The 22,685-nt window shown below is 40.8% G+C and overlaps 1 protein-coding gene across 7 annotated transcripts in view; it reads left to right on the top strand.

Annotated features, from left to right (window-relative positions):
• The window catches only part of LOC140697478 (uncharacterized), a 53,099-nt gene that overhangs the window by 6,539 nt on the left and 23,875 nt on the right, over nucleotides 1-22,685 (top strand). For 6 of the 7 annotated variants that reach the window (XM_072965311.1, XM_072965312.1, XM_072965309.1 and 3 more), the window contains exons 5-8: nucleotides 12,530-12,601; nucleotides 13,983-14,009; nucleotides 15,692-15,736; nucleotides 17,442-17,493. In XM_072965311.1, coding sequence (XP_072821412.1) covers nucleotides 12,530-12,601; nucleotides 13,983-14,009; nucleotides 15,692-15,736; nucleotides 17,442-17,493 — 196 coding nt within the window. Of the gene's footprint in view, nucleotides 1-7,694; nucleotides 8,083-12,529; nucleotides 12,602-13,982; nucleotides 14,010-15,691; nucleotides 15,737-17,441; nucleotides 17,494-22,685 lie in introns of those variants that run through there. The other variant, XM_072965313.1, reaches the window with a different exon arrangement.

Genomic DNA, 22,685 nt, shown 5'->3' with positions numbered 1-22,685 from the left:
GACCATCTTTATTACATCATATAAATACTGAAAGGATTTTAAAAGCCCATCATTTTCAGTTAATTTTAGATGATGGGAAACCACTCACCCACAGGGGTCAATTTTAAATCTGACTTTTATATACTACTGTTTCTTACACTTTTTGGTCTCAAGATAGCTTTGCATTCTAAAAGATTATGGAGCTCGAAGAGCTTTTGTTGGTGTGGTATCTAGCTACTGATATTTACCATGTTAGAAATTAAAATCGAAGTAATTTAAAATCATTTATTTTCTTTCAAAATAATAAAAATAAACCCATAACATAAATCACATATTCCTTTATAAAAAATAACTATTTTCCCAAACAAAATACATTAGTGAGAAGAGTGGCATTCTTTTATGTGTTTTCAAATGTCTTTAATGTCTAGCTTATTAGAAGGCAGCTGGATTGTTATATCCACTTCTGTAGAGTCTGTTGTGATATCGCTTGCTTTGTGACCTCTTAAAAACTACTGTACACAGACATAGGGAACAAACTTATGGTTACCAAGGGGTAGAAGGGGTGGGGAGGGATAAATTTGTAGTTCAAAAATTGCATCTCTTGGGGAGCGATGGAAGTGTTAGCTGTCTTGATTGTGGTCATGGTTTCATGGGTGTACACATCTATCAAAATTCATCAAATTGTACATCTGAAATATGTGTAGTTTACTGTACAGAAATTATACCACAATAAAGTTTTTTAAAACTCTGCTGCACATTTGGGAAAGAATATGAATGAAAAAGGAAAAGATAGCATTTTAGTGTAATTGGGAAAAAAGGTTTAACTTTGTGAGCATCACCTCCCAAAGGGTCTTGGGGGCCTGAGGGGTCTTTGGGCCAAACTTTTCACACTCCTGGTATACACAAGCATTAGTGTTTTAATTGCCCCAGTTAGAGTAGTCTGTTGATTATTAGAATCTTTAGGTTGCCTGAGCTTGGAAAGGAAGCAGAAATTAGAGAAAAATGTAGCCACTGAGATTTGTGTAAGCCCACCCTTTTCTTTGGTGATGTTTGTGGGAGAATCACTCCACTTTCCTCTTTATTTTGCTTCAGTAAGCGTAGTCTCAGATGTTAGAAATATGTTCAGAAATGTGAATTGTGAGCTTACATGATTTTGCTGAGCAGTAGTGAAATTATTTCTTCCTGTTTTTAAGATGTTTTAAAATGTCTTTTAAGTGTTATTTTTTCTGCTTGGCCTCTGGCTTCATAATATGCCTGATCAAAGTTAAGAGAATAACTTAAGGTCTGACTAGCCCATTAGGACCACTGACGCCAATTTCAGACAACTTGGATAAGCCAGCAATGCCTGTCTAGGGTGGAGGATGATTTTGTCCCCTTTCTCTGCTGTCTCAACATCTCAAAACCAACATATCTTATAAAGACCGTCTAGTACAGAGCTAGAAATAGAATGTGAGCAACGTATGTAATTTTATATAATGAAAAATTTTTAGTAGCAAACAAAAAATTTAAAAAAACAGGCAAAGTTAACTTTATTAGCATATTTTATTTAACCCAGTATATCCAAGATGTAATCATTTCAACATGTAATTAATATAAATATTGATGAGATAATTTATTTTTAAAAATATGCTACTTCATAATCCAGTGTGTATCTGCATTTAGAGCTCAATTGGACTAGACACATTTTAAGGTCTCAGCAGCCACCTGTGGTTACTGATTGTGACACTGCCTTCTGTAGGACTCATTCTTTTTTTATTTCATTTCTCGCAAGAGAGGTGACTTCAAACTACATCACCCTCTGAGTGGCTTTTTTTTTTTTAATTGAAGTATAGTCAGTTACAGTGTGTCAATTTCTGGTGTACAGCATGTTTCAGTCATACATATACATACATACATTCATTTTCATACTCTTTTTCATTATAGGTTACCACAAGATAGTGACTACAGTTCCCTGTGCTGTACAGTAGAAACTTGTTGCTTATTTTATATATAGTATCTACAAATTTTGAACTCCCAATGAATAGCTTTTTTAAAAATTGAGGTATAGTAGGTTTACAATGTTGTGTTAATTTCTGGTGTATAGCATATTGATTTGGTTATACACATACATATATATTATTTTTCACATTCTTTTTCACTATAGGCTATGACAAGGTATTGAATATAGCTCTATGTACTATACAGTAGGACTTTGTTGTTTATCTATTTGATGTATAGTAGTTGGTATCTGCAAATCCTGAACTCCCAATTTATCCGTCCTCACTCCCATTCCCCTGGGTAACCATAAGTTTGTTTTCTGTGCCTGTGAGTCTGTCTCTGTTTTGTAGATAAGTTCATTTGTGTCATTTTTAAAAGATTCCACATATAAGTGATATCATGTGGTATTTCTCTTTCTCTTCCTGGCTTACTTCACCTAGTATAACAATGGCTTTTAATGTCACTTCTCCGCAAAGCAGATCAGGCTGGTCTCCTCTATGGCAGAGACAGCTCTTGCTGGTTGACAGGTTTCAGAATCTGCCCAGAATTCATAGGTTCAAGAACGTTCAAAGTGTAGGAAGACAGATAATTAACTCATTGTTCCTATTATCTTTCCATCCCTGTTCCCACTTCCCAAATAGCAACAACAACAAACCCAGACACAACCCTTAGTGTTGCAGAACAGCAGTCACCCTCTAGGGCTCTGTGGGTGATGAAGCTGAGAGGGGAACAGTGGGTAGTCCTATGCTGGGTGTCTAGGGTCTCAGCTGGGCTGGAAGACCCGAGGTGACTTCCTTTCCCTGCCCTGGTGAGCTTCGAATGCGAAAGGGCAGGTAGAGGTGGTCCTGCAAGGCTGCTGGGTCTCACAGGGAGTGGCAGACTTGAGAGGGAGCAACCAAGGGATCAGCCTGAAGCCACCGGGCTCTGAGCATGCTCAGAAGTCAGGCGGTAACTTGCCGACCACAGTCTGCTGGGTCCAAGGGCATCACTAAGGCCTGACCAGATTCAAAAGAAGGTGGGCGATCAGAACCCTCGTCTTGAGACGGGAGTGCAAGGTCACGTGCATGGCAGGAGAACTTGGAGCTTTTGGTGTGGCCATCCTTGGAAAGCACAATTGGTCAGAATCACGGATTCAATGTATTTTCAAAATTTACCTACTGTGAGATGGTGGTTTAAATATGAACTGGTCACACATGAAGGCTTCATTAGATAGTACAAAAGTCAGGTTATCTACGGTCACAAAAAATAGTTACGTAAGAAAACCGGCATGCCGCGAGGCAAGGCACGCCTTCTCGCAAGAAACTGGCACCTGGCTCTTGGCATCTGCCCACCCTTCCACAGGCGTCGCCCTCTTCCTCTTGGAACTTCAGCTTCCTGCCTCTTGAAGTGTACAGACTGTGTTGTTTCCTCATCTGTGTGGAAGGATAGCCCTACCTGCATCCTAGGTGTGCGGACTAAATGAGCCAAGGTGGGAAACGCACTTGGAACAGCGTCCAGCAGGGAGCAAATGCTGTTACTGTTGGTGGTGCTTTTCCGGCTGCTCTCTGACTTGAACGTCCAACCCTGCGACCAGGACGCATCCTCTGAGTGAGCGCGGGGCTCGTCCAACTGGCCTTTCCTCCAAGCAAGCTTCCTCCAGGGCCAGCACCAGGACACCTTGCTGCAGCCCATTGGCCACGGGTGGGGGAGGATTGGTCACCACACCCAGGGGAGAACATCATTAAGACACACAACAAGGGGCGCAGATAGTGGGGTGAGCATCCCTGGGACCAGCAGTGCCGCTGGAAACCAACTAAAAGCTCTAACAGTAAACAGCATTTATGACTTTTAACGGCAGCAAGAAGCATCACAGACAACGTGGCAGTAAATGACTAAAAGCAGGCGCGAACGTGATGAAAGTTTAATGGAAAACACAAAGGAGACTGGGTAATGGGTCCAAATGGAGTCACCCACCATTTTCGTGGATGGGAGATTCAGCGTGGGAGAGTCCAGGCTCTGTCAGGCGGAACTGTAGTTCAGTGTGGTGCCAGTATGGAGTCAGTGGGCGTGACTTGGTCCTGCTGTTGGGCTGAGCGATGCTGGTGTGTTGGGGAGCCTGCCTCACAGATCACGGGGACAGCCCTTAGCGTGGTGTTTAAAAACAGAGCAAGGGCTCTAAGAAAGGACTTCAGTGCATATGAAGATTAGTGTGACGTAGGATTAATACCTGGCGCGGGACAAGTGGTCCTTCATGGGGTGTAAGAGGAGAGAGCGCTTCACCCCACACAGACCAGAGTTGCTGCAGATGCAAGAGCCAATCGTGAGCGTTTAGTTATGAAAGTTCGAGTAGTAACAGAAGTCATATGGAAACAACACATAGTTTGTTACTGTTTTTATTGAAGTACTGTCAGTGACAAATGTGCCAATTTCTGGTGTAGAGCACAATGTTCCAGTCATGCATACATACATAGATTTGTTTTCATATTCTCTTTCATTAAAGGTTATTATAAAGATATTGAATAGTTTCCTGCACTATACAGAAGAAACTTGTTTTTCAATCTATTTATATATATTAGTTAATAATCACAAATCTCAAATTCGCAAATTTATCCCTTCCCACTCCCTTTTCCTGGTAACCATAAGATTATTTACTGTATCTGTGAGTCTTTCTGTTTTGTAGATGAGTTTATAGTGTCCTCTTTTTTCTTTTTTTTAGATTCCACATATAAGTGATATCATATGGTATTTTTATTTCTTTTTCTGTCTTACTTCACTTAGAATGACAATCTCTAGATCCATCCATGTTGCAGCAAATGGCATTATTTTATTCTTTTTTATGGTTAAGTAGTATTTCATTGTATAAATATACCATAGCTTCTTTATCCAGCCCTCTGTCAATGGACATTTAAGTTGCTTCCAAGTCTTGGCAACAATTGATAGTTTTGACTCCAAATTTAAGAGTTGCATTTAAGGACAGACACCATGGATAAAGTTAGAAGGACGAGCATCACATAGAGAGAGAAATGTACCAGTTAAACAGTGCAAATATATCTGGAACACACAGAAATGTTCTATAAATGAGTAAGAGGTAGAAATTCAATAGAAAGTGGACAATGGATAAACTAGTAATTTGCAGAAAAAGAAATGCAAATGGAAAATAAGTACCCAAGAAGAGGTTTGACTTTGTAAAAATACAGGAAAATGAAAATAAGAACATATTCTATTTATGCTAGCCTGATTGAAAAAATGTAAAAGATTGATAATATCTGGGGCAGGGAAGTGGCCACTCTCATCACTGTTGATTGCAAGACACCTGTTTTTTTGCAGGATAATTTGGAAGAATTTATCAAAAATTAAACAATGCCTGTTTTTTGACCAGCAAACCCACTATTAAAAAGCCATGTATAGCTCTCCAAGACTTCAGACAATACTATAGAGCTACAGTCATCAAGACAGCATGGTATTGGTACAAAAACAGACATATGGACCAATGGAACAGAATAGAAAGCCCAGAAATGAACCCACAAACTTTTGGTCAACTAATCTTTGACAAAGGAGGCAAGAATATACAATGGAATAAAGACAGTCTCTTCAGCAAATGGTGTTGGGAACACTGGACAGCAGCATGTAAAGCAATGAAGCTAGAACACTCCCTTATACCATATACAAAAATCAACTCAAAATGGATCAAAGACTTAAACATAAGACAAGATACAGTAAACCTCCTAGAAGAAAATATAGGCAAAACATTATCTGACATACATCTCAAAAATGTTCTCCTAGAACAGTTTACTCAAGCAATAGAAATAAAAGCAAGAATCAACAAAGGGGACCTAATGAAACTTACAAGCTTCTGCATAGCAAAGGAAACCATAAGTAAAACAAAATGAATGGGAGAAAATTTTTGCAAATGATGAAACCAACAAAGGCTTGATCTCTAGAATATATAAGCAGCTCATACAACATAATAAGAAAAAAGCAAACAACGCAATCCAAAAATGGGCAAAAGACTTAAAGAAGCAATTCTCCAAGGAAGACATACAAATGATCAATAGGCACATGAAAAAATGCTCAATATCACTAATTATCAGAGAAATACAAATCAAAACTACAATTAGGTATCACCTCACACCAGTCAGAATGGCCATCATTCAAAAGTTCACGAATGACAAATGCTGGAGGGGCTGTGGAGGAAAGGGAACCCTCCTACACTGCTGGTGGGAATGCAGTTTGGTGCAGCCACTGTGGAAAACAGTATGGAGATTCCTCAAAAGACTAGGAATAGACTTACCATATGACCAAGGAATCCCACTCCTGGGCATGTATCCAGAAGGAACCCTACTTCAGGATGACACCTGCACCTCAATGTTCATAGCAGCACTATTTACAATAGCCAAGACATGGAGACAGCCTAAATGTCCATCAACAGATGACTGGATAAAGAAGAAGTGGTATATTTATACAATGGAACACTACTCAGCCATAAAAACTGACAACATAACACCATTTGTAGCGACATAGATGTCCCTGGAGAATGTCATTCTAAGTGAAGTAAGCCAGAAAGAGAAAGAAAAATACCATATGAGATCGCTCATATATAGAACCCCCCTCAAAAGAACATAAATACAAAACAGAAACAGACTCATAGACATAGAATACAAACTTGTGGTTGCCAAGAGGGTGAGGGGTGGGAAGGGACAGACTGGGAGTTCAAAATCTGTACTGACAGGCATATGCAGAATAGATAAACAAGATTATACTGTATAGCACAGGGAAATATACACAAGCTCTTGTGGTAGCTCACACACAAAAAAAAGTGACAGTGAATATATGTATGTTCATGTAGAACTGAAATATTGTGTTCTACACTGGAATTTGACACAACATTGTAAAATGACTATAACTCAAAAAAATGTTAAAAAAAAAAGCATGTATAGTGGCTATTGGGGTAAGTGGAACAAGTCATGCAGAGAAAGACAAATACTGCTTTAGCTCACTTATATGTGGAATCTAAAGAAAGAGAGAAGGAAAGAAAAAGAACGAACTAAACTCATAGAAAAAGAGATGAGACTTGGTTACCAGCGGGGTGGGGGAAGGGGACCTGGAGGAAGGTGGCCAAAAGGTACAAACTGCCAGGTGTGAGGTAAGTGCATGCTAGGGGAATAATGGGCCACGTGTGACTCCCGTTACCACTGCTGTGTGATCCACGGGAAAGTTGTCAAGAGAGTCAACGTTGAGTTCTCATCACAAGGCAAAGAGCGTGTTCCCTTATCTTTTGTCTTTGTGTCTGTATGGGATGGTGGGTGTTGACTGAGCCCTCCTTTCACAGCGGGTGGAAGTCAGAAACCTGCATCTGCTGCGTGAGGGTGGGCTGGGAAAGCAGATAGGGAAGAAATAAGAAAATCCATGTGTGAAGATGTGTGTACTAGTGTGATTACTTACCAGCAAACAGTGGGGAGCAGTCTAGACCTTTCCTCCTGGAGACCTGGATACGGAAGTTGTGGTGCCTGGAAGCCAGCTTTTTGGCTGGCAGTGAAATGTCACGATTACACAAAGTGTACATGTTATATAGAAGTTCCTTATAGGGCCTTAATGTTTAGACTCTCTCTACCCATAGAGGATGGAAGCTGTGGTCAGTGCGGGGAGAGAACGCGGGCTGCAGCCGACAGAAGGAGAACCAAGAACCCGGGGAAGCACCTCCAGGCAGAAGCGCCCTGAGAGCGGTGGACTGAGCCCAGCCCGGGGGAGGGGGGGGGGGGGAAACGCGCCTGGAACGCGGCACTCCTCCCGCTCCCCGCGCGCACGCCCTGCCCTCTCGCCTGGACGGTTGCGGGAGCCCCCCCACCACGCACAGCGGTCAGAAGGGCCCAGATGGAATCTGTCTGGTGGTGACCCTCGCCCCTCCCCTGCTCAGGGATGCTGGTTTCACCTCGAGGAGAAGGAAACCTGGTGAGGCCCCTCCGGGGCCGCACCGGGGGACCGCACCCACCCTCGGGCTCCGACGGCCTCAGCCCACCGGGATGTTCTGGGACGACACAGGCTTCTCCCGCCTCGTGGGCCGGGCTGGCTGTCCCTCTGCCTGGACGGCTCCTTCCTCACCTCCTTCAAGCTTGTTCTCCGACGTCACTGCCCACAAGAGGCCTCCAGGTGACAGTCTGCACCGCCCTTCATGTCCGGGAGCCCTGCGTCCTGTCTCTGCAACTCTTATAAATCTAAAATTATTTCAAAGTAAAACGTTTAAAACACACACACACACACACACAAACACAACCAGCTCACGTTTGTTGGGAGCTTTGTATGTGTTAGTTGCATGGCTACACGTGCGTATGTTTTCTCTTCTTATCTCATCCACAAAATAATTTGCTTTTCTTCATCTTATTCCCTTTTCTCATAGAATAACTTGCACCAGCCCAGCATTCGAAAAGCTTTGTTGATGTAATTCTCTCCACTATCCTGATTTTAATCAATAGCTTTAAGCAGCCCCTGTGAGCAATCGATCATCGATTTTTAAATGCAGTAGAACTTAATTCCTAATGAGAAACACAGGGAGCCCAAATTGCCCTCTCAAAACAATTTAGCCTATTGCCCATCATAAAGCAATTTCCATTTCTTATGAGAACATCCTGGAGCTGTTCTGCCCAATTAGAAAACAGGATCTATTAGGGATGCAGGTGAATTGAACAACTATTTACTTACAATATTTAACTTAGTTACAGCTGCGGTTCCATGGTACCCAGGGTCCATCCTGGGAAAGGGTCCTGATTCAGCCTGTCCTGGGTTCTGCCACTTACCTGTATCAATTTGGGGGATGAGTCTACTCTCCAGGTCTCAGTCTCTCTATCTGGAAAATGGGCACAGTGTAAGCCCCTCCATGTAGGGATGTTGTGAAGGTTGGTGAAGTGACACATAAGAAGCCTATGTGCACTGGGCACTCCAGTGGCCCCTGCTGGGTTTCTGATTTCCCCTGAGACACCTCCTGGGGGCCGGATCCACAGCTGGAGGAAGGATGAGGCCCAGCCCTGGAAATTCTTTTTTTTCCTCATATTTTATCAAGCCGTTTTTTTCAAAACTCTTCCCATGTAATTTCTTTCTTAATTTATTGAAGTATATTTATTCTTTTTTTATTGAAGTATAGTTGATGTACAATATTATATGTTACAGGTGTACAATATAGTGATTCACAATTTTTAAAAGTTATGCTCCATTTATAGTTACTATAAAATATTGACCATATTCCCTGTTTTGTGCAACATATCTTTGTAGCTCATTCCATGTAATTTCTATATTTCTTTGGCATTCCTGGAGCCACTTTCTGGAAGCATCGCACCAGGTTTTCTAGAGTATATTGTGTTCACTTCTAAATGTTTTTCAGATAAACCACTTTTAAGTCTATTTATGAAATCTCACTGCAAATTTTACTTCTGGCTTCAAAAACCTGTTGCCTCATTTTTCTTGTGAGAGTATTTTTAGGCACTCAGGAATGTAATTACAAATTCTGCTGTTTGTAAAAGTGATTTTTAAAAGTCCTGTTTCATGGTCTAACATTTGAAATTGTGAGGTCTCACCCTCAAATATAATAAATAATCTCTGTCAGATTTCTTTATCTCCTTTCTTCTTTAACTGATCTGGTAGGTGACTTCCATAAACATCCCATAAATATCTCAAATTACCTCTGACTGGGTGTCAATCCTACGCTGTTCAAAGCCAAGTAATGGAGAGAGGGCTCTGAAATACGGGAGACTTTGTGAAGACTCAAATTAAGGATACTCTTTTTTTCCCTGAGGACTGATTTTGAAAAAAACAGATACCTAATCATGTAGATACAACAACTGGAACTTTAGAAATTATAAATAGAAGTCATAGGAGTGGGTCTTTTCCTTTTTCATCATGTTTCTTTTTAATTTTTAAGTGTAGTAAAACACAGGTAACGTAAACTTGATGGTCCTAACTGCTTCTAAGTGTGACGCTCAGTGACGTCAGGTACATTCACGTTGTGTGGCCCCTCCCCCCACCCATCTCCAGAACTCTTCCATCTTGCAAACTGGAACTCCGTACCCATTAACACTACCTTCCCGTTCCCCTCTCCCCCAGCCCCTAGCCACCACTGTTCTACTTTCTGTCTCTATGAATTTGACTACTCCACATGTCTCTTTAAGTAGAATCACACCGTATTTGTCTTTTTGGCTTATTTCACACAGCATAATGTCCTCAAGTTTCATCCATGTTGTAGCATGCCAGAATCTCCTTCCTTTTCAAGGCTGAATAATATTCCTTGGTATCTGTATGTCCCCTTTTGTGTCTCCATCCATCCATCAATGGACACTTGGGTTGCTTCCACCTTTTGGCTGTTGTGAATGATTACTGTGTTTGTGGGTATGCAGAGATCTCTTTGAGACTCAGCTTTCAATTCTTTAGGGGTGTATATTCCAAAAGTGGAATTGTTGGCTTAAGTGGTAATTCTGTTTTTACTTTTTTTTTGAGAAACTACAATACTGTTTTCCATAGCAGCTATATTCTTTTCTATTTCCACCCCAAATGCATTGGGGTTCCAACTTCTTCACATCCTTGCCAACATTTGTTTTTGTTTGTTTCTTGCTAATAGCCATCCTGAGTGAGTTTTTAGAAATTTTTTTATTTTTTATTTCCAAGATTAACTTACTTACTTACTTTATTTATTTATTCATCTTATTGGTGTAGAGTTGATTTACAATGTTGTGTTAGTTTCTAGTGCACAGCATAGTGATACACCTATATATATATATGTTCTTTTTGGTATTCTTTTTCATTAGAGGTTATTACAAAGTATTGAATAAAGTTCCCTGGGTTATTCAGTAGGACATTATTGTTTGTTTATTTTATAGATAGTAGTTTATATCTGCTAATCCCAAACTCCTAATTTATCCTTCCCCCCTTTCCCCTTTGATAACCGTAAGTTTGTTTTCTATGTTTATGAGTCTCTGAGTCTCTTTCTGTTTTGTAAGTAAGTTCATTTGTATCATTTTTTTAAAGATTCTGAATGGGTTTATTTTTAACATTTTGTTAAAAATAAAACTAAGAATTTTTCCTCAGTGTCCTTGCTTTATTAGGGATGTTTGTTTTATATATAACAATTATTTTCTAATAAAGATGACAACCATTTATTCATGATTGATGACACTGGATAGTGCAATGTAAACCAGCAGATCTGTGAGGGTTACGTTTTCCAGATGAAGCTTAAACACCATATATTGAACGTAAAAATTCTTATAGGCTAGGAAGAAAGAGGAGAACAGACATTTATTTGGCACCTCCTGTGTGTTAGGCTCTGCATTAGGCACTTTGTGTATATTTTGACACAACCTTCATCACAACTCTACTGATATGTGTTAATACTTTCATTATGTATATTCAGAAATAGAAACTCAGAGAGAGTAAGTGACTTGCTAAGGTCAGGTAGACAGCATTGCAGGTGTGTCCAAACCCATGTCTTGTGTTGTGCTCTGCTATCACTTGCAGTCTGTTAGGCATAAAGCACCTCATTTGTCCAATCCATGTGGTTTGTGACATCCTTTCAATACAATAGCTCATGCGTTCAATACAACAATCCTATGAGTGGTTAGAATCCATGTTATCCAGATCCATATTTTTTTTTTTTGCCAGTGGAAGAAATTGTAATTCACAGAGTCATGTGCTCACAAAACTTGCTGGAGGCAGAGCTGGGACTCAAACCCAGGTCCTTTCATTCCAGATCCGGAGGACCTCTCACTTTACCGTGATCCCTTTTGCTGTCCTGGGCAGCTCACACAGGGAAGTCATCCAGCCTTGTTAAGAGAAAGTTAGATATTACATTTTGTAGACCCTCTTTTTGATGAAAGGTCTTGGGATGTATAGTGCTTTCTAATTTATATTTGATCAACTTAGTAAAAGGCCTGACATCTCCCATTCCATTCCTTATTCAATACCTAGATCAAAAGGTTACGTTCGTTAACATAATTCAGGGAATCATTCTTCAAATCCTGATTGGATGTTACTGTGTGCCAGACGCTGTACTTAGGGCTGGAAATCCAGAGATAAATAAATGAGACATTGTCCTTGTCTCCAGGAAGCTCACAATATACCAGGAATATAACACAAAAACATAATAACAAGCAATATAACAGTAAAAGCTTCTCAGGAGAGGACGTATGACCTATGATCTACACCTTAGACAGAGGCTGGATTTCATCTAGAAAAGAAAGAGTTAAATAGTGGTTTATTCTTTGTGGAGCCATGAGGAAACCTTCATCCAGTTTTAGCTGCCTGAAGGAAATGTTCAGAGACAACTTCTGTTTGATTTGAATGCTTAAGTTTTTGCTCATGTGCCTTGACTGAATTGATTGAACATAGAGAGAGTTCAGATTCGTGTGATTTGGAGTCATCAGTGTGGGCAGTTGATGGGTGAACATTCTGATTGCCTTGCAGGTCATCCAACCACGTCTTTGAGGATGTAAAAGTGATTGCAAGGACCATGTTGTTATTTTACCCGTTCTGACAGTTGCTCATTGCTGGCTGGAATTGGTTGGATGGGGACAGAGGTTGTTGCTTGACTGTCTCCATGTGTATCTTTACTCCACAGGGAGAAAGAGGTCCCCAAAGTCTTCCTGGACTCCGAGGTGAGGATGGATGCTGGGGCAGGAGAGGACCCAAGGTGAGTGTGGCCTCAAGCTGTGGAGATCTTTCCCTGTCTCTGGAGTTTGAGGAAAATCTTAATTCTTCAGCATAGTTCTGGTGTTTCAGCTCTTTCTCAGACTGAGGGAGTGGAGCAGTGGAGCCCAAGGAAAGGCATCCAGTGCAAAATCTAGTGTTTATTTGGGGGGTGGGGCTGGGGGTCACAGTAAACCCAAGTAGGGGAGTAGAGAAGTTAGAAGGGAAGGTGGCCTAAAAAGAGTGCATTATTATTTGATTACACTGTGGGTGGATAGAGCTTAATCCTGCTGAGAAGCAGTGGGGGCAGTGAGCACAACTCACCCCCAGGGGGAGGGAGCGGGGGTATGTGTGCACCAGATCCCATTGGGCATTAGTTGAGGGCTGCTCCCAGGGGACACTGGTACCCCAGCACTTCTGGCCGGTCTCGTGTGTGGACAGACTTCCGATACCAGGAAAAGCCCTCAGGAGGAGACCCACAGAGGTGGCAGTTGGAAGCTGGGCTTGAGAACAATGAGATTTTAAAGGCTCAGTGGTAGACTTTGTGCTTAACAAGCACAAGGTCCTGGGTTCAATCCCCAGTGCTTCCATTAAAACAAACAAACAAGCAAACAAACAAACAAATAAATTAAAAGCCAAATTTAGGGATCATGAGTGGGAAACCCTTTTTTAGTGGTTGATTTAAATGTCTCTTAACCTTCTAGGATTAGAGAATGTCCTTTAATAAGGCCAGAGAATTATTTTTACAGCCAGCTTCAGAGTCCTCTGGAGTTCTTCTGATCACAGTGACCATATTCTGTATCTTCTACCAAGTTTGTCTTTCAATTACTTTGTCTTATTGTTCCCGGAAGCCTTTGCATGCTTGTGACTCTGTATTCCCATTTTTGTTTGGAAGAGTATGATTGTTGTCATAAACTACAGGTTACTGCTGTTTCTGGCTCTCCCCCTACTGTGGGAGGAGTTACAAGGTGCACTTTTCTCCACATCATGGTGCAGGGGAGTGGTAGTAATCAGTGATGTCCATATGGTCACTAGAGAAGAAATCTCCATTTTGATCCAAAACTTGCAGTATCTTTTTTTAAAATTTTATTCTCAATTGAAGTGTAGTTGATTTACAGTGTTAATTTCAGCTGTACAGCAAAGTGATTCAGTCATACATACATATATATATTTCAGATTCTTTTCCACTGTGTGTTATTACAAGAAATTGACTATAGTTCCCTGTGCTAGACAGTAGTTTCTTGTTGTTTATCTATTTTATATATAGTAATGTGTGTATCAAAATTGCAGTTTCTTGAAATTAGGGAACATATGGTTTCCTAAATGAAACAGTGGCTTAAAAGTGTCATTCAAGCTCAGTTGTTTTTATTTGTTTTGAATTTTAGGGAGCAAGAGGATTTTCTGGAGAAAAGGTGAGTGGTCTTCCTTATTCTCAAACTGGGGGTGGCTTCTTTGGGAAACACAACATCAAGTTCACTGATTTTTTCCTTTGCTTGAGTAATCAGCAAAGGGGCTTAATACTTGGGGATAGATGTGTCAGGTGGTGTTAACAGCCAAACTGTCATGCTAATGAATGGCTGTCTGTAAGGTAAGTATTTCAGGTTTGAATCTGGATCTATAAGATAAATTTCAAGCCTTGCTGACTACAATGATGGAGCCACAAGATTATCATGTTTATCTGAAAGAGTTGGTCCTGAATTCAAGGTGTGTTCAGGAGGGTTTGGTCACGTGAGGTATCACGTGGGAGAGGGATGCAGGACAGGGCTGGTAAGGTGCTGGTGCAGCAGGGAGTGACTTTACATCCAGATTCAGAAGCCAAGTACCCATTTGCCCATTCATTCATTCATTCATTCAACAAACATGTATTAGGTACCTGCTATGTTCCCCGCATTATCCTAGGGAATGAATACCAAGTGATGAATGGATCAGACAAGGGCTGATGGATCTCATTTATCAGGTCTCCTGGGACCACTATGTCCTGTGCCAAATGTAGCACGGGATTTAGTCCTAGAGTTTCCTATGTGTATTTTCATTCACTAAAATCAGCTGTCCTTTGGCTAAAACAAAAATGCCTGAAACTTGATTTCCTCATGTGGCCAGTAGGAGTACATCGACCACCCCACGTGTGTAAAATGCATTTTATTCTGCTTGCAACACTCTGAATCTTTTTGTTTTTTCTTCAGAAGATGCTTTATAATAAATAGATTCTCTGTCCTTTTGAGTTGGTTGGTAAAACAACGAGCCTGTGATTTGAAAGCGATGGAAAGCTTGATGGGGTAGCACAATGCCGCGGCCAGTTCTTACTCTTATCGTAGTCAGCCCCAGCTTTTCAGCTCTTCTCTAAAGAAGTCTTTTTTTCTTTTTTTAAGTCATAAGTCTTTCCAAATGCACACACGTCCAAACACACTCATTTAATTCCTGCTTAATCTGTGATCTTTGGAGTTTCCATTATGCAGATGAATTCAGGCATGTTTACCAGTCTTTTTATTTACTTATTTATTTTGTTGGGGGAGGATAGATAGGGGTGTTTATTTATTCATTTATTTTTCTAATGAAGGTACTGGGATTGAACCCAGGACCTCGTGCATGCTTGGGCATGCCCTCTACCACTGAGCTATACCCTCCTCTCTTTGCCAGTCTTTTTACATTAAAAAAAAAAAAAAGGTCAGTGACACAAGGACCATCGTAGACAACCAGTGAGAAATGTTTCATTCGGTCCGGTGAGAGTTACCATGCTTGTCCCAGTGTAAAACTTTAAAAGGAAGCCTTTCTATCCATTCAAAATATGAATTTCTTTTTTTCTTCTATTTTTCTTTAGCATCTGAAACTGTCAGGAAAAACAGTATATATTGCTAATATCCATTTCAGGAAGAAAATAATCACTGCTTTTTACAGCAAGCTTTATTTTTATTTATTTTTTTATTTTTTTTAACATTTTTTTTAATACTTGAATGCCGAATATAAGTGTTGTTTGGAAGACCTAGATTCTTCTACCTTCTGAGAATAATATTAGCAAGGAAATTAACATGCAAGCAGTAACCAGGGATACCTGGTCCTCTGGTCCCTAATGTCCTCATCTTCCTTTGCTCCACAGGGCAGCCCTGGTGAGGAGGGTCTTGACGGCTTGGATGGAGAACAGGTACAGACAGTTTCTCATTCTATTTCCCCAGCTCTCCCCACCCTCATGAGTTTGCAATTAATACTCTCCATGTTTCTCACAACTAGTCTGGAAATTTAAATAAACATGCGTGCTCACCAATGTCTAAAGTTAATTTATGTGTTTGTTCTTGTGTTCAAAAGACAAGGAACCTATAAACTTAGCTCTCATATCACATGTTGCTGTCGGAGTTTTATTTTCACCTTTTACTTTTGTTAATTCTAGTAACTGGACATTGTTATAATGATTGCTTTATTTAATCAGTACTTACTTAGCTTTACCATCGCATTTATTAGTCACTGATGCCTTCAAAGGAACGTGAAAAGATCATATGCTTCTTTTGCCTAAAATACAACTTGTAGATATTTTTCTTTGATGAAGGTTGTAAATGCTCCTTGTTTTTTTTTACTCTGACAATTTCATGATTTCACCATTTTTCTTGAAAGATCACTCTTGGGTATACAATTATTTTCTCTCAGCACTTTGGAAATTAATTTCATCCTCTCCTGGCTGACTTTCATCTTTGCTTTTAAGAAGTTATCCATCAAGGAACTGTTGTCCCTTTGTTAGCAATCTTTGAAAAAAATCTCAGGCTGCTTTACAGCTTTCCTTTGTTTCTCGTTTTCTGCAGTTTCAATATGGTGTTCTAGGCATGAATTTCTTCTCACGTATCCTACTTGGGACTTAGTAAGCTTTTGAATCGGAGCATTTGTGTCTCCAGGTTTTGGAAAATCCTTAGCAGATGATCATTTTGAAATTTTAATCTTTCCCACTTTCTCTCGTATCTCCTTCTGGAAGTCTAATTAGAAATTTGGAGACCTTCTCACTTTATCCTCAATGTCTCTTAGCCTTTCTTTCATATTTTCTATTTCTTTATCTTTCTGTGCTGCATTCGGAATAACTTCTTCAGTTTCTAGTTCACCAATCCTTATGTTAAATGTTTAATGTGCCATTAACCTGCTAATTGGAGTTTTGATTTCATTTATTCTAATTTCACTTCAAGAAGTTATGTTTGATTCTTTCTCAAATCTGCTTGCCCCCCACCCTTTTTTAAAATATAGATGCTTTTTTTTCCTTAGCTCATTTTTTGAGTTATTTAAATGATTAAAGATATTTATTTTACATTGTGATAATTCCAAAATCTATAGTCATTATAAGTCTAATTTGTTGTCTGTTGGATCTGCTGGCTTCTCCCTCATGGTGTCTACCTCCTATGTGTTGTAACTTTTGATTGACACTCATTTTTGATGGAACTTTATCTGTGAGAAGCCACTGAGTGGAGGTTGTTTGCTTCTGCCACATACTTGGTGGCACTGCCTCCTGGGACCACTTTAAAATGAGTGATCACCTTGTGGGTTTTCACACCACACATGTCCAGAGTGATCAGGAGTCCTCCGGCAGCCAATAGCTGTGACTCTTCTAGATTCCTGCTTTCTCTTTGTCTAAACTCTAAGCATCTCTCTTTTTCTTTATCAGCTCATGGATGCATGTAAGATGTAATTTAATTTGTTATTTGGATTTTAAATTGTTTTTTGAAGGGAAGATTGTTCAGGGCATATAGTCTGCCACATAGTCAGATTTAGAACTTTCTACTCTTGGCTAGAATGTGAAACTATGTGAAAAAATTTCCTGGTGTGTGTGACTTATGTAATACAGATTCTTTTTGTATTTCTTTGTTTTTTTCTAGGGTGATCGTGGAGTCCCAGGGTCATCTGGAGGAAAAGGAAATGGGAAATCGGGTAAAGTGTGAGAAGATTCTTCTCCCACATCTCTCAGATTCCTGCTGCAGAAACTGACCTGGATAGCTTATTTCTAAGCTCTGGGAAAGCGTCGTCTGGTAGCACTAGTACTGGGTTGGGAGTGAAAGGGTGATAAATATTAGATTAGTCTTTGGAACTTCTACTTAAGGCTTGACTCTGCTGATAGTGAAATGGGTCATGGGAACCAGCTTACTTAACTTTTTGTGCTTTATCATGGGCATCATTCCCTTTTGCTCAAGCTTTTCATGGCTTCCTGTCACCAGTGATGTAGTCTGACACGCAAGGCCTTTCAACCACATTCTTCACTAATCTCAGTCCAAAAGTGTCCTTCCCAGTCAAACTGGGCTCCTCACTGTCCCCTGGAGATTCCTTCTGCATGCCAAGCTCTGTGTCTCACCCTCACTCAGTACTTCATCCAGGAACGCCTTTCCCCTGCATCCATCTTCAGTGTTTACTTGAACCTCACCTTTCCTTCAGTTTCCACCTCCTCTCTTTCATCCTAATGATGCCCTCCTTGACCATGTCAGTCTGTAGTGACCTCCCCCTTCTCTGCATCTCCCAGTGTCCATTGTTTGGACTATCTGCTTGACTGCGACTGTGCACTGTGCTGGTCACTCTCTCCATGTGAGGGAGGGCAGGTTCCTGGTGTATGTACTGCAACTCCCCCTTCCTGTGCCCAGGCAGACATTACTTATCAATTTCCCTTCCCATGCCCATGTAGACATTACTAACTGATGATGGATTCCAGCCTGAAGGATCCAACTTGACACAGCACTGTAATCAGCTTCTGTTGATTCACTGGATTAGATAAAGAGGGTTAAATTTATTTACGTATGTTTCTATTACCCCTATGGAATTAGAGCAATGTTTTTACCCTTAGGCGTGGATTGATTTCCTGATACATGAAACAGAGAGTCGCAAGACATGACTCTTTATTGAGGTTTAATTTCCAACCTGCAGTTTGTGGGTCAGATTTTGGAGAAGGTGGAGCACACTACATTCCCTTCAAGACTGGAGAGCCTTCAGTTTCCACCAAAATTAGTTGAACTCAGTAAACGCCTGTCAAGTGCTTCCTAGCTGTAGGGCATTTTGGCGGACACAGAGAAGGGTTCAGAAGTAAATGAGTCAAGGTTGACCAATAAAGAGCTGGTTTGCTGGTGCAGGAGATAAGATTTGTACAGGAATAACTCTAATACAAGATAGGATAAGAAAAAGGCTGTAAGAATGGTACAAATAAAGAATCAATGGGAGCCCAGTGACTTGGAGAGGAATCTCAGGTAGAGTGGCCTTTCTCCATCCAATCAGTCAACAAAATTCACTGAGCATGTATTGTAATTTAGGGAAGACTGTAGAATGGGGACCAAAATAGGCATAAGTTCTGTTTCTCAGGATTTGCCTCTATGGGGTGAAACGGATATTAATGAAATAATCATGGAAATAGGTGTAAGATTACTGCTGAGATAAGTACATGAAAGGCAAGGAAATGGCACTGGGATCTGATCCAGCCTGCGCAGTCAGGAAGGCTTCAGTGAGGGAGTAATGATGGAATGAAATTTAAAAGATGGTGAGGGAGGAGGAAGGGGATGTGAGACCAGCCTTCCCTACTGAGGCCCTTTGGCATTTGAGAATGTGCTCAGGGTGGAGAAGACTCAGGCATTCCCAGGGAACACAGGAAATCAAGACATTCTCCACTGAGACTTCTGTGAGAGACACACACACACACACACAGTATTCCAGGTTAAGAAAAAGAAAAGGCTTAGATTAAAAGAACTCAGAGTGGTTTTGGACAAACAAAGATTCCACTTCAACAGAAGTGGAGGGTGAGATCAAAAGTATAAAGAGTGGGAGGACAGTCTGGAAGGGCAAGTTGGAACCGGTTTAATGCCATGTTTTAAGGGTTTTGTTCTTTTCTGCTGAGTCACCAGGTGCTGTTGAAAGTTTCTAAGCAAGTAAGACATGTGTTCAAAGCTACAGATTTGGAAGATTACTCTGGAAGCCAGTGTCTGGGTCAGAAAAAGGAAGGACTACATGTTGGACAAAACATAATAGGCACCATATGTCAGGCCCTGTACTCAGCATTTTAATTTACTATTCCATTGAGTCCCTGTAACAGCCCTATAAGATAAGTATGTCTATTTCACCGATGAGAAAATTGTTTTGAACTGAGAAGTCAAAGAAATTTGCCTTGGTTGTCAATTAAACAGCAGGATTAAAATTTAGAATTAACTAATTCCTTCTTACCATTGTATCAGACCGGGGAAGACGTGAAGAAAGGTCTCCAGTGACATTATGAGGTGACTTCGTGTGGAAACCAGAGAACATCCCATTTCCTGTGTGTCTGAGAGTCAGATTTCAGAGGGGGCCCCACTTTACTATTCTCAGGGCGTGGTGTGTACCCTCCAGAACCAGGTACATAACATCATCCGAGGAAGGCTCCTGCATGGGGGGGCTCTCCCCAATTCTGTGATTCTGTAGGAACTATGGCACAGAGGTGGTACCACTAACAGCAAGGTTTAACAAACATTTTTTTTATTGAATTGTAGTTGACTTACAATGTTAGCTTTAAGAGTACAGCAAAGTGATTCATTTGTACATATGCATACACATATATTTTTTTCTTTTTATATTCTTTTCCGTTATATGTTATTACAGGGTATTGAATGTAGTTTCCTGTGCTATACAGTAGGACCTTGTGTTTATCTATTTTAGATACAGTCATGTGTATCTAACAGCAGGTTTTAAGAGAAGCAACCATTTGCTTTTCATGTCATAGTCTAATGGCAAGTTCCTCCACCTCTCTGGTTCCCTGCCTGTAGCAGTCAGGAGCTCCAGAAGCATTTCTCTCTCTTTTCTTCTCTTTTTCATAAGATCTTGCGCTGCTAGTACTGATGGAGAAAGCCTTCTTTTCCTTACGTGTATTTCTGTGTAGGAGCATCAGGAAGTTGTGAAAAGATCCAGGGTATTGGTGGTAGGGGGACAGGGTCTGACTTCTCTGAGCCTCAGTTTCCTCATATGTAGCAGGTTAATTCTTGAATTGTGAGGCAATGCACATATAGGGCCAAGTGTATCCCAGATTTCCAATAAAAGTATGTTCTTTTCTGTGTCTCAACCTCATCTCTTTGGCAGCTAATGCTTTAAAGTTCACGTACTACATTGCTCTTTTAATTTGAATCTCATTTGCCATTTCCCTTTAGGCAATAGATGAGTTTAAAAAGTGACACTTTTTAAAAATTTGATTTAAGGGCTTGCCTGGGCCACCTGGATGACCTGGTGAGCATGGAGAGGAGAGGGGAGATTTTGTGAGTAGTGGGGCTTCAGGGATTTCTGCTGCTCTAATCCAGGGACTGTGAATTGTTTGCTTGGGCACAAAGGCAGAGGACAATGAATAATTCATTAATGAGGCATCTGTTCAGCCTGTCTTAGTATTGTGACCAATAGGGGATTTGAAAGGAAGTCCATCTTATACAACGTTTGGGCTCTTAAAGTGTTTAGAATTTTAACTGCACTGGGTATTTGGAATACTGAGCAGGCTCAGACAACTGAAAGGGTCCACTTTGGTGCCTTTTCTTTTTTAATAATCATAATTTTCCTACCCATTTGAGCTAAGCAACCTTTTATTTTCCCAGGGAGATCCTGGAATTCATAGATTCACCCAAGGCCCCAAGGGGGAAAAAGGGAGGCATGGACACTAGGTAAGAAGGTCTCCCTCCCTTTGGGGATACTGGTGCCCTGGGAGCAGATGCTGGCTGGGGCAGGAGTCGTGGGCATTCAGGTTGGATCAGCAGAGAAAACCACAGTGAAAATGTATGGTCTCCACTGTCCATGGGAACAGGAGCTCTGAATGCTAATCTCTACTTATATCCTTGTCCTAGCATTTTTGTCTCCTGGTTTATTATTATTTTTTTGTACAGATCTTACCTCCCACAGCATTAGTAATTTACTTTACCTCTTTTGTCCTTGGTTTCCTCATCTCCGAATTGAAAATATGGGACTCAATGATGCCTAAGCCCTTTCAGTTTTAAAATTCTCCAATTTTATAATGATGCCTCGATTTAAAAAATGCTCAGGGTCATCACCCCGCTGGCTTGCTTTCTGTCATGGCAACTGTCAATTGATGTGTATGGGGTACCATCCATTTTTAAAGAGAAGATCTTTGTCTAGTTCTAAATACTAGAAGCATTGTGATAAGAGTCATCACAGAAGGAAAAAGACTTGCTATCTTGACAGAGACCAATTTGTTGAAAGGTATTTTTAGATTTTTACTCCCAAGACATTAAAATGCAAGATTCTGAATAATGACTGAAATAACCCAGGTACCTCCATCCACAGAGTTCATCCTTCCCAGTTTCCAGGAATGGGGTGTGCATAGCAAAATGTTCACAACTCTAGAGGAACTTCCATTTGCTTAGAACTCCTATTTGCATCCTTTGACAAAAACCTTAGGACATCCATTCTCCTTCATGAATTTTGGCTAGTTCGCAACCATTTTATATACGCCCAGGTTCTGAATAAAGTCCAGTTTGTAACAAGATCATTATTACACAGCTATGTGAGAAAATCGTCATGACTTGCTGCAAGAATTTCTCATCCTGTTGTCGATTACAGTTGTTTTGGACCAACTGTGAGGATTTTCTTTGGTGAGTTGAGATCAGAGAGCCATGTGAATTGCCTCAATCAGCTATGGGATTGAGCTAAGGGAACAGCAGGGCAGCCACCCTGAACCCATCCCGGCCCCAGTTTCCTCATCCGCAGGGTGGGACTAGTAGAGAAACCATTTCAAAGTTTCCAGGAGTCAGTGGTTATCATGGCAAGAAAGGTCTTGATCTGTATCAGCTGTGATTTGCTCATGGTTTCACTGCTGGAAAGGAACTCAGGTCTCTAGACAAACTGTCTGCTGCTGCATCCGTCTCGGCACCGGGGGGACCCTCCTGCTCACAGCTTTCCGAGGTGTCCGAGGTGTCCATCGCTGACTTTAGCTAAAGGGTTAACCTTGAACACCGGATGCCTGAATTGTGCGTACAGGCAAAAAGGTACCTGAAACAGCGCCACGTCATGCTGCATTTTCCTTTCCTGTGCTCGCTACTCCCATGCTGAGCTCAAAGAAGGCTCCTAACTAAGGGTTCTTTGCGTAGATTTGGATGATGGAAGTCACTCCTGCCAGTTACACAAGC

Source organism: Vicugna pacos, chromosome 7, assembly GCF_048564905.1.
Source record: "Vicugna pacos chromosome 7, VicPac4, whole genome shotgun sequence".
Lineage (NCBI taxonomy): Eukaryota > Metazoa > Chordata > Mammalia > Artiodactyla > Camelidae > Vicugna > Vicugna pacos.
Note: the sequence above shows the minus strand (reverse complement) of the source record. Positions and strands in the feature narration are given on the sequence as shown.